The 12,711-nt window shown below is 43.1% G+C and overlaps 1 protein-coding gene across 1 annotated transcript; it reads right to left on the minus strand.

The window, feature by feature from the left end:
• Positions 1–15: 15 nt before the first annotated feature.
• FAM120C (family with sequence similarity 120 member C) lies at positions 16–11,628 on the minus strand. The gene is made up of 2 exons (XM_032757003.2): positions 10,844–11,628; positions 16–2,513 (listed from the first exon to the last, which is right to left on the minus strand). The coding sequence occupies exons 1-2, from the start codon at positions 11,537–11,539 to the stop codon at positions 2,496–2,498; spliced, it is 714 nt and encodes a 237-aa protein (XP_032612894.1). The 5' UTR covers positions 11,540–11,628; the 3' UTR covers positions 16–2,495.
• Between the last annotated feature and the right edge of the window lie 1,083 nt (positions 11,629–12,711).

The raw sequence follows: 12,711 nt of genomic DNA on the forward strand, positions 1-12,711 counted from the left end.
TGTTACAACATGCAGTACAGAATTGAGTCTTGAATGCTTTCACTTCAAGTGACCAATTTGATCCTATTTCATAATGGAAAACAGCTGTTTAGAAACGTAGGCATTTCCAAACACAGGAGTTTGGCAGTGTTTTTTATATTTCGGTAACTACTTCCAAGGTATTTGTAGAATTTGGCATTTCAATGACATCATGCTTCATTTTCAGTACCATGGCACAGTAATTCAGAATCTCCATTGTAGCTCTTCTTTCACACTCTAAACACTGAGAAAGGCTAATTGAACAATATTAGTTCATTTTCATCAAATATGTCAGAGAACCTTTTCTGGAATTCAACAGACAACTCCACAACTGTGGGAATGTAATTCAGGCCATCACTTTCAATTCTTGGAAACCAATTTCAGCAAAGGAAAGTCAGCCAGTTTATCTGTTGCCAAATGAGTTTCCCAAAGGCATAATTTTGCTAGGAACAAGCAAGTACAACCACACATTTGTGAAGGTATTTCTGAACAATGCTGTTTTTATTCAGTGTCTAGATGAGTCGTAAAATCGACCAAACAAGCCAAATATTTTATTTCAATCTTTGCGGGTGTGGTGAATGCCCTTTGGATGCCAAATCATTTTTTTCAGTATCTTGAGTACCATGTTCAACTAAGCCAATCAACCTCCATGTAATAGGGCAGATTTCCATAACATGCACCTAATAATTCACCAAGCAAAGTATTTAATTGTGGTGCAAACCACAATGTCAATTACTAGTTCCTGATCTGACTGATTCATTTTGAAGCTTTTAGCAGAAATAGCTTTAAGTTTAGGTCCCTGGAAAGTGTTTCTGCTTCAAATTGTTTCTTGGGTCCAACAGTTCTTAACACTATTGCAGAAGCACAATCTGTAGCCATACTTACTAATTTTGACCAATTGTTATTAAAAATCTCAAGACTTTTCTCATCACACAAAATCCAGGTATTTCCAGATGTACCTGTGATGAGTCCAAGAGTCAGGTTACATCAAATTCTTAACACTTAAATCATACCTAAGTGCAGTGGCTCTCAAACTTTAGCATGTATCAGAATCAGCTGGAGGGCTTGTTGAAATGGATCCATAAGCTCCCCCACCTTTCCCGCCAGTTTCTGATTCTGTAGGTTCGATGGGGTAGGGGACTGAGAATGTGTATTTCCAACATGTTTCCAGATGGTACAGTGCTGTTGGTCTGGGACCATACTTTGAGAACCACTGGCTAGGTATACAGCTAAATGTATAGCTATGTGGCTAGAGTTTTTAATCTGTTGTAACCAGCTGCTATGTAAATCTCCAAAAATAATTTAACTTTTTGACTAAATCTGGCCCAAGAATGTTTAGCCATCAATGTTTGACATCCTGAACAAAAGTATTTCCTACCTTTGCAAATGCTTGTTTATAACATAATTTCTGTTGTACTCAACACTTTTATAAAACTACTGCATAAAAAAGGCTTTCAACCCCTGGCAGTTTTTTCATTTAATACATAATTGCCTTTTGTAGCATCACTTATTTTATCTGTATCTAGAAATATAGCCTGTTGAAATTCCAAGTACATTTTTAAGTTCTTTTCATTTCAGCATTCATCATTTTTGTATAATGATATTTTTTTTTTGAGACGGAGTTTCGCTCTTATTGTCCAGGCTGGAGTGCAATGGTGCGATCTCGGCTCACCACAATCTCCGCCTCCCAGGTTCAAGTGATTCTCCTGCCTCAGCCTCTCGAGTAGCTGGGATTACAGGCATGCGCCACCACGCCCGGCTAATTTTGTATTTTTAGTAGAGACAGGGTTTCTCCATGTTGGTCAGCCTGGTCTCGAACTCCCGACCTCAGGTGATCCTCCTGCCTCGGCCTCCCAAAGTGCTGGGATTACAGGCGTGAGCCACCACCGCCCGGCTGTATACTGATATTTCTTACAATGGTTTACTTTTAAATGGTATCTTAAATTGTAGTCTTTCAACAGACACATTTTATTTAGACGTATATGAAAATTCATCAATTCCACAAAGAAATAGGCTCTCTCCTGTTCAAATATGTGAACTTCTTCCATAAAAAAGATTTTTTTCACTTTGCACAGATGTGGGTATGAGAAATATTTCATGTTCATCAAAAATATTTAAAAAGAACAAGCACAACAATCAATGGTGTTTCAGTTATCTATTTCTGTGTAACAAAGTAGCCCCCAAACTTAGTGGCTTAAAACAACATTTATTATCTCATAGTATCTGTAGGCATGGCTTAGCTGGGTCCTCTGGCTCAAGGTCTCCTACAGGCTTCAATCAAGGTGCCAGCCAGGGCTGCAGTCATCTCAAGGCTCGCCTGGGGAAGGATCCGCTTCCAAGCTCACTCACATACGTGGCTGTTGGCAGCAATTCAGTTCCTTGCGGGCTGTAGTTGGACTGAGGGCCTCAGTTCCTCACTGAGTGTTGGTTGGAGGCTTCCCTCGTTTCTTTTCCTGTGGGCCTCTCCATAGGGCAGCTCACAACATGGCAGCTTGCTTCATCAGAGTGATCAAGCAAGAAGAGCCAGAGAGAAAGAGAGAGAGAGTGCAAACAAGATGGAAGTCACAGTTTTTTATAACCTAATCTTGGAAGTGACATCCCATCACTTTTGTTGTAGTCTGCTCATCAGAAGCAAGTCACTAGGTCCAGCCCACAAATGGGGGGGACGGGAGATTACAAAAGGGTGTGAATACCAGGAGGTGGGACTCATTGGGAGCCATTGTAGAAGATGTCTACCATGAATGACAAGTGGCACTTCGTCATTGTGGCACACTCCATGTGACACCATGGAGCTGTAGAGACCAATAAATGAAGACCATGTGGTTCACCAAAAGGGGTCAACCAGTATTGCCAGAGGATCTGATATTTCAGGAGTAGTTGGAAGGAGACTTTTTTTGCAACATTTCTCAATTTTTAAAAGTTGGCAACAAATTCGAACTTGTTAAAAAAGAAGTGTATTCATACAATGCAAGTTAAATGACAGCAGGAAATGATAATCATTCAATTCATTCAACTAGATGATGCCTTAATATTCAGTCCAAGTGCATTATTTGATTTCAGATCCTGGTGAACACTATTGATCAATGAAAATAAACGAAGTTCTTTCAAAAAGAAAAGGAAAAAAATGTGTGGGCCGATGCAAAAATACATGCATGGGCCACATAAGGCCTATGGGCTGCCAGTTTGCCATCTTTGCCATAACCTTTGTAATTTCCTCATGTGATACAGATGAACGGGAAAGGGTTTTGCTCCTGGTATGCAAATCCTGGTTTCTGCCACTTCTATTGGTTATGTCCCTGGGCCTAATGACAAGGGCTGGAGAAATGATCCTGGGGACTTATACCGTAAGTATGTTTTCTTACTTGTCTCCTCTACTAGACTATGAGCTCCTGGAAGGGTAGGGTACCATGCTTTGTACCCCTGACTTCAACACTCCTTATCTCACTTCTCTACTGCATTTTCTCCACAGCATTTCCTATGTCACAAAACATATTTTGCCTATTTATCTTGTTTGTTATCTTCTCCATTAGAATATAAGTTTCATGAGGTCAGAAATCTGTTTTATTCACTGCTGTATCCTCACAATCTTGAACTTTGCCTGGCACACAGGAGTCCAATAAACATTGGCTGAGTAAATTAATTCCGTTGTTCATAGTACTTAGCACAGTGTCTGGCACAGAACAGGTGCTCAAAAATATTAACTGAACTGAAAAGCATTGTCCTGATAAGAAAAATGGGGTAAAATTAGGCTAGATAATGGTGGGCAGACATGAAGGCATGCCATGGCATGCCATGCTAAGCTTAAAGCATGAGAGTGAGGTGATCAATGTCCAACCTACTAGGTGCACAAGATATTTTATAATTTTTTTTTTTATATATACAGGGTCTTAACTCCGTCACCCAGGCTGCAGTGCAGTGGTGCGATCTCAGCTCACTGCAACCTCAACCTCTCAGGCTCAAGCAATCCTCCTGCCTCAGCCTACCGAGTAGCTGGGACTACAGGTGCGCACCACCATGCCCCGCTACAAGATATTTTAGTCAATATAATAGTAGCTGGCATTTATATGGCATTTACTACGTGCCATATGATGTTCCAAGCATATTACTTAAATCATTTAACACTCACAACAAAATTTGTGATGTAGGTATTATTGTTAAACTGAGGCACAGAGCAAGTAACTTGCCTAAGCTTACATAATGAGTACTTAGAAGAATAGGGATCTAAACCCAGGCAGTCTGGCTCCAAGGCCTGTGTTGTCAGCCATTATGCTACACAAACTAAATATAGGAAAAAATGTTCTGGAGAAAGTTATTAAAACATAACTATAAAAATGCAATTATACTGTTTTGAGATATGTTAAAGATGAAGGGTTTTGGTGTCAAATATCTTTAGGTCCAAATCTTGGTCCAACCATATTCTAGTAGTGTAACCTTGGGCCAGTGACTACACTGAGCCTGTTTTTTTTTTTTTTTTTGGCTATAAAAAGTAGAGATTTAGGCCGGGCGTGGTGGCTCACGCCTGTAATCCCAGCGCTTTGGGTGGCTGACGCAGGCAGATCACCTGAGGTCAGGAGTTCGAAACCAGTCTGGCCAACACGGTGAAACCCCGTCTCTACTAAAAATACAAAAATTAGCTGGGTGTAGTGGCATGCGCCTGTAGTCCCAGCTACTTGGGAGGCTGAGGCAGGAGAATTGCTTGAACCCAGGAGGTGGAGGTTGTAGTGAGCCAAGATGATGCCACTGTACTCCAATCTGGGCCAAAGAGCAAGACTCTGCCTCAAAAAAAAAAAAAAAAAAAAAAAGAGAGAGATTTAATCTGTCATAGGAGTAGAGGAAAAAATAGAGATTAATACCTCTCCTGTTGGGTGGTTGAATATTGGTGAGGTACCTCGCCCATGTGGTAGCTATTATTACTACCATCAAAGGGGAATATATTCTATAAGTGCATTGCTAAGGAGCTACAAAACTTCTGAGTAACAGGAGTTTGGCAATTCAGTTTGCAATCTGAGTTTATTTAGATGGAATTAACATACAACATTGTATAGCACTGATTCTAAATTCTTCTTTATCTGACCTGTAAAGCCCTCTACAGTGATTCAGTCAGTAAAGGCAAATCAACCAATCTCTCTCTCTCACAGCAAACACTATTTTATATATGTCAAATCCTAGAGCAAATCTCTGCCTTCTTGGAACTCATTTAAAAGAGAATTATGCGATATTATACTATGAAAGAGAAAAAAATATGAGAGAGGTAAGAACAGAGTACTCTGGTAGTAAAGGGAAGGCTTCATTTACCACAGCTGACAGAGGCTGGCTAGGAAAGATTCTATAGGATAACTTTTGAGCAGGAATAAGGGGGAATTTGCTATGCAAAGGTCAAGATAAACATAAGAAAAATACTATGAGAGAGGACATGGTATGTCTAGGAAACTAAGAAAATATAGAATGGTTGGAACAGGGGTGGCCAGAGGTGAGCACCAGGTAAGTCTGGAGAGAGTTTGGGATCAGATTGTGAAGGGCGCTGTCTGCCATGCTGAGAAGTTTGGACTCGGTAGGGTGGGCAAATACACCTTTGGGCATATAACAGAGTCAGCTTCTGTTTTCAGAATGGTGTCTCTGGCAGCAATATGGCAGATGGAGTCCAGAGAGTGTTATGGTAAAGGAACAAGTTGACACTGTCTTCCTGGTTCAGATAAGAAATTTTGGCAGCCTGAACTAAAGCAGTGGGGGTGGAAACAGACAGAAGTAGCTGGACTCAGGAGACATTTCTGACGTAGAACTCAAAGGATCCGATGACCAAGTAAATGTGGGAAGTGACAGGAGAGTGAAGAATTGAGGACTCCACGGCTTCTGGCTTGAAACTGATGAAAGACACCATTCATAGAAAAAGAGAGTACCAGAAGTGAAACAAGTTTTGGGGAAACATAATGAGTTCCATTTTGGGTATTTTTTAGTTTAAGTGACCTAAAAGACATCAAGTAGTAGAGAGCTGAAAAGATGTGTTGAAAGCTCATGAGAGAGGCCGAGGGTAGAGACAGAGCAATAGGAATCATCAGAATTTAATTAATACTTAAAGCCACAATAATGGATGAGATTGCTCAGGAAAAGTAGAAGAATATAACTAGGACAGAAGCCTTGAGGGCACCAACATTTAAAGAAGCAGGCAGAAGAGGAATAAGGAAAAGAGAAGAAAGAACTAGAGGGTTACAAGGAGAATCAGAAGTGAGTTGAAATGAAATCCAAGGAAGACAGTTCAAGAATAGGATGGCTTGATATCAATGATCTTAAAGAGCACCAACAAAGGCTAAGAATGGAAATGCATGCGGCAGCTTCAGAGTAGTGACATCAGGTATAAAGCAGCACTAGGCTAGGGAATGGGAATTAATACAATCTGCTTCTTTAAGAATAATGGTGAATAGGGAAGAAAGGAGATAAAGATAATGGCTCGAAGGAATTAGAAAATAAAGGGGAAGTTTTTGTTTTTCAAAGATTATTTGTGCATGCTGTAAGTGAAAGAAACCAGAGAGGCAGAGACTGAAACTGTAGAAAGGACAGGGATTACTACTTTTGAATTCCTACAACATCACTGTTATGACTCACTTACTTGGCACTTAGCTTACACATTTGCCTTGTATTGGCAGTATTGTACATTTAGCAATGCTGGCACAAACTAAGTGCTCAAAAAATCTACTTATGATTGTTTGTCTTCTATGCATATTATCTAGCCAGTAACAGTGTACAATCATACACAAGAATGTACAAAACGAAGGAAACAGGATGGTGGGATTGTGTAAACTTTGAGCAATATAAACCTAGAAGAGTAATTTTTATCCACCACTTACTAGTACTTAGAACAAAGAAAAATTATTTTACCTCTTGGTTATCTCAGTTACTCAACTGTAAAATGGGGAGAATACCATGCACCTTGCAAGCTCTTGAGGATTAAATGAGATATTTTAAAAGCTTTTAATATACAACTTGTTGCCTAAGAAGTAATTATTATTTTGATTATTTTCCAACCACTAGAGCATCTAGAAAAGTCAATGACTTTTCAGAATGTCTATGACTAATGGTAAGTAAACAATCAGGAAGCATAGCAGCCATTGCTTTATCGTATTCTAGAGAACCAAAGCACAAAATGGTATCTGTTCTCAAAGTCTGGTTATTCATATGCCACCAACATGATTTCTGCCATATCCAAGTACTGCAACTTAATAGCTTTCTTTAAATCAACTCATTTTATGTAATTATAATCATTCTAAAAAAGTATAGCTGTGAAATGGTGAGTTTGATGTGCTGATCATTTTTTTCTAATTACACAGTAACCATTAAAACAAAGCATTCATTCCCTTAATCACCCTAAATTATCTCCTGAATCACAATCTAAAACTGCTTTAGGTTGCTTTATTTCTGAGACCCTTAGGAAGCAATCAGGCAAGCAATTTGTGGGTTTACTTAATTTTCCTTCTACTGATTATCATTTACAAAGCTTTGCAAAGCATACAAATGAAACCAACCAAATCAAAAAATTCATCGCAGAAATATACACTGGATCTTTTCATGGGAAGTCCGAAGTTGTCTAAAGCTAAACAGACAACCCAGCAACTTATCTATTATTTAATCCTTCCACCTCTACTTTCTGTATCACAAATGAAAATGAGACTGGGAATAAAGGCCCATCTTGTGGTCTAGCCCGAAGAACAAAACCAAAGAGGGGAGAGATACAGTAGTGGGTTTTGTTCTGAGGCACTGACATTCAGTCAAAAGAAATAGTAGGCATGCAGATCATCTAAGTGAAAAATTCCCACCTTCAAGACAGTAGAACACTCCTCTGAAAAGGGAAACCACAATCGGTTATTAAGCAATACGTTTCAAGTCTGTGCTACAATCCAGGGAGTTCTTCGTCACTCCAGTAACAACAACAAAGTCACTGACCAGAACCGAGAGAGAACTTCACTCATTGGTAACATCGACAGACACTTTAGATATGCAATTTTGGAGCTGGTCTTAAATCCATTATATTAAGAGCCACACTACACTCTTAAAAAGTCACTTCTACAATCCATTCTCTTAGGATCATTGACCTATTCATTATGGAAAAAAAACAATGTACCCTGCACCCAAAGTACACAGGACATTATGGAGAATACAAAAAGATCAGAGTTTGTTTATAATCTAGCACAGGGAATGAGATTTATACATTCCCCAAGACTGCTTCTAAGGACTAAAGAGGACTGCTGGGAATTTTTCCCCAACATTTTATTATGAAAAACTTCAAACATATGGCAAAGTTGAAATAATTTTACAGAACATCTGAATACCCACGACTGAGATTCTACTATTTTTACTATACCTGATTTATCACATATCCATCTATTCAATCCATCTTTTTTATTAACTACTGGGATTTTAAAAATGAGACTGTGTAGTGAAGTATGACAAAAATATACTAAGGGCTGCTTCTCTAAAGATTTTGACTGATGGGGTATATAAACAAACTTTGGAAACCACAAACCCATACTCAAGTGTTCAACCCTCCTGCCAACCTCCAATCAAAATCTATTCAGAGCTCATAACTGGCTATTCGGGTCTCCACACCCTTGTCTGCTATCTGAACTATCTACAGCCCTCTTCATGGCTTAGCACCATCGGTGAAGCCTTCCCCAACTTTCACTCCCTTACCCTTACCCAGAATTAACCATGCCCCCCCTATAGGGGCCACATTTTTCATCATTTGCAATTAGCCCACAGTATCTGCAATTTATTATCTCTTTCACTAAACCTTGTCCTCCTTGAGGACAGGATCCCCTTATTTACCTCTCAGTCCTCAGCAAGCAGCTAGTACTTAGCCTACAGCAAGCACTCTAATAAAAAAGTAAGTGAATGACCTGAACCCGTCTTTACCCAGGAGTCAAGGAAGAGTTTAGCTGAATGGGGAAATGATCTAATCACAGTGGCACTTTAGAAAGATTCATTTTAGAGCAGCACTGTTGTTTAGAGTATAAGCTTTGGAGGAAGACCACATAGGCACAAATCTCAGCCCTGCCACTTATCTCTGGGTGACTTTGGGCAAGTTTCTAAGCCCGTGCCTCAGTTTCCTCATTTGGAAAACAGGGATAATACTGCTTATAGGTTATTGCGAAGATGATGAGGTAATTTTTTTTAAAAGAAGTGCATAGATCGGCACCTAAAACATAGTAAATATTCCATCAATGTGGTCACTATTGCCAGCAACCAGGTTAATAACAACGAGGTTAAAAAGTCCTTAAAAGCCTGGGTGGTAGCAGTGAAAACAAAGTGGAAAGAATGGCCATGAATAAAGAATCTACCTTAAAATGTTCAGTCAGAAGAGCAAGCAAATGTGTGCCTTTTTTTTTTAACCTTGTATGAGATAGCTCACGTTTGGATTAGTTTAAATTAAAACAACTATAATCTAGGCACTCTAGGCACAGATTTGATGCTGAGAACGAGTCTAGCATGACTGGACTCTAGCCACAAGTTCTATAACCACTGCAAGCTTCTCTGTTTATGTCTTTTAGTCTCTGAGCTAAAATTTCTTTCCTCCTCATTACTCCAGCCGACACCACTTCTTAAGTGATTCCCACAATCCCCTGTTCTAACTGTAAGGACAACCCCCAAGAACCTTGGTTGGGGAAATAAGTTTGCGGTTTCGTTCTACCCAACCCCGTACTACTTTTCTTTTTCTTCTTCCTGCCCACCTCCTTTACTTCCCAAGCCTTGCTATTCTCTACACGTAGGAACTTGAAACCTAAGAGTATGGGAAAGCAACAGAGCAGCAGCAGTGGTGCCAAGAACTGGGGATGCTGCCAAGCTGTTCCCCAGGCCCCATATGCAGTGACCCAACTACATGCAGATTGGACTTAACTGCCTATGGGGCCTTGCACACTTGATATTCCTTTTTGCTTCTGCTCATTTTCTTCCTCCCACTTAAAGCAGCCTCCTCCCAAGCTTGTGACTCATTCAAATCCAATCCATCTTTGAAGACCCAGGTGAGGTCCGACTTCTTCAGGGAAGCCTCCCCTGACCACTTTAGTCCAAAGATATCCCACCACCCCCACATACAGAAAACAGGAACTGTACTTACTGTCTGGACCATAAGGCATAATCACATACACATTGCTATAATTGTTTCATGTGTATACATTTAACTTTCCAAGGGCATGAGCAGTGTCTCACATGTCTTTAAAACCCTTACACTCAGTGCGTTAATACTTGTTGAACAGTGACTGAATCAGTGGGTTTTTATGTGTTTAGACTAAGGCAGGAGGAAGAAGATGCATGTTGAAATGAAAAAGGCTGAATGGACAGATGGGTAAAAAAGCAGCAGTGGGTGAAGACGGAAAAACAATGTAGAAGAAAGGTGTTCAGTTCACACCTGCTTAAGTGATTTACTGCGAGGTTGGAAAGAGATACAGGAGAGAGATGTCAACTGGAAAAAGCAGGGTAAAGGCATTTCAGTTTGAGGCAGAAGACAGCAGGAGAAAGGTGAGGCTACAGAAGAAATTCTGACAAGATTCTGCTGAACCTGTAGGCCAATTGGATAAGGGAAGCTAAAGGGAGCTACTGGGATGACGTGAGTAGAGATATGGCCATGTAGGTGAGTGAATCCGTAGGGGGTGGTATGAAGGGGGAGGTAAATGGATAAAATGGTAGAGGGTAGTTAGGCAGGTAGGTTAGCTGTTGGGCGGGTAGGTGGGTGGGTAGATGGGAGGCAGGGTAGTGGGTAAGTGGGTAGGTGGTTAGGTATTTAGTTGGGAGGGAATAGGTGTGGGGCTTATTATTTAAGATCCGGCCCCTCCCTCACCTTGACCCGGAAGCGGATGAGTGCTAGCCTCACGCAGTGGCTCAGGCAGGCCGGTGGCAGGAACCAGGCCCGCGGTGGAGGGGTGCCCTTGTTGCCCACGTGTCCCACGATCAGTTGCGCTGTCTGCCGCTCGGCCTGGCACCGACGGCCCCACTCGGCCAGCCGGTCCTTGCCCAGGCCCCCCGGGAACATGACCACGAGCTCCAGGCCGTCGCCGCCAGGATAGGCACAAGCCTGGCACAGCGCTGACAAGTAGCCCAGCATGGCGTTCCATTGGCCGCCACACACCCAATCCGTCTGATAGCCGCCATAGAGCCGCGGCAGCGCCGAGCCGGCGTCCACCAGCACCCGGGCCCCGGGCAGCGGAGGGGGCGGCGGCGGCAGCGGAGGGTGCAGCCCGGGCTGCGCCTGGCCATGATGGTGGAAGTGGTGAGCGGGGTGATGGTGCCGAGTCGGCCCCGCGCCCCCGGAGTAGGCACCCAAGGCAGCGGGCGGAAGCGGCGGTTGCAGAGGCACGGAGCCCCTGGCGGCGCGTGGAGCCCCGGGCGCTAGGGCTGCCGTCGGCGGCAGCTGGCGGTGCAAGTGCTGCTGCTGCTGCTGGCGCGAGACCGTGCGCGCGAGTTTGAGGAGGTCCACGGGCACCACGGCCCCGGGACAGCGCTTCTCCAGGAACTCTTGGAAGCCCTGGACACCCATGCTTCGTCGGTGGGCAGACGCGACAGCGGCTGCGCGAGCAGGCTAGGCGACGATCTGGGCGCGAAGCTGGGGGCGGGCGCGTGCGCACTCCGCGGGGGGCGAGGGGGGGGGGGGGGGAAAAGGATTCCCGGGGGGAGGGGTGAGGAAGCGAGGGAATGAGGGCGGAGAGGGGAGGAGACCACAAATTGGATTTGGGTAGAGAGAAGGGGTGAGGCAGACGGGACCCGGGAGAGGCTGGGAGGATAAAAGCGAGGATGGGCTCTAGTCACTTCTCTTTTTTCTCCTTTCCGGCCGCTCTTCTTCCCGCTTTAGAAGGGGTGAAGCCTCTGTCTTCCACCTCCGGGAGCCATGTTGCCTCGTCTTCTCGGTGGTACATGCTTTCTAGCTGGAGGAAGGGGAGCGAGGAGGGGCGGGGCGGGGCGGGGAGAGGGGCATCTTGGTAGTTGTAGTCTTCTCTATGGCCTTGGGATATAGTCGAGGAACCAGACTACCACCCTTCTCAGCCCTTGCGCTCACAGGGTCACAGGAAGCGGGGCGTGATGATGAGTGTTTAGGAGTTGCACTCCAACTCCTTGCATCCCACTGAGTTGCTTAGGTTATTTACTGCCTTTTTCTGGAAAAAGAGTTTTGGGGGATGGATTGATGCATCATGGGAATGGAAGTTAGAGTGGATTGACTGAATCCAGCTAAAGTGAGCTAAAACTCCCCAGGAGGGAGGATTTTCCCCTTAGTGGAAAGATAATATTTAAAGAGCTGTTGGTCCCAATTAAGAAAGACGGCGGGCAGATCACGAGGTTAGGAGATGGAGACCATCCTGGCCAACATGGTGAAACCCCGTCTCTACTAAAAATACAAAAATTAGCCGGGCGTGGTGGCACGTGCCTGTAACCCCAGCTACTGGGGAAGCTGAGGCAGGAGAATCGCTTGAACCTGGGAGGCAGAGGTTGCAGTGAGCCAAGATCATGTCACTGTACTCCAGCCTGGTGACAGAGCCAGACTCCGTCTCAAGAAAAAAAAATAAAAATAATTAAAAAAAAACTTACATTATTTACTTGCCTAAGGCAATGCAGAGACAAAGTTAAATAGAATATCCTTGCCCTCAGCGTCTCTTTGGGCAGGGAGATAATTACCAACACAAATTACATTACAAATTGTACCTTTTTGGTACTCCC

The sequence above is a fragment of the Hylobates moloch genome, unplaced genomic scaffold, assembly GCF_009828535.3.
Source record: "Hylobates moloch isolate HMO894 unplaced genomic scaffold, HMol_V3 SCAFFOLD_7, whole genome shotgun sequence".
Taxonomy (NCBI): Eukaryota; Metazoa; Chordata; class Mammalia; order Primates; family Hylobatidae; genus Hylobates; species Hylobates moloch.

Excerpts from the sequence above, each read along its gene's own strand:
- FAM120C (XM_032757003.2), bottom strand. The coding sequence starts at position 11,539 with ATGGGTGTCCAGGGCTTCCAAGAGTTCCTGGAGAAGCGCTGTCCCGGG.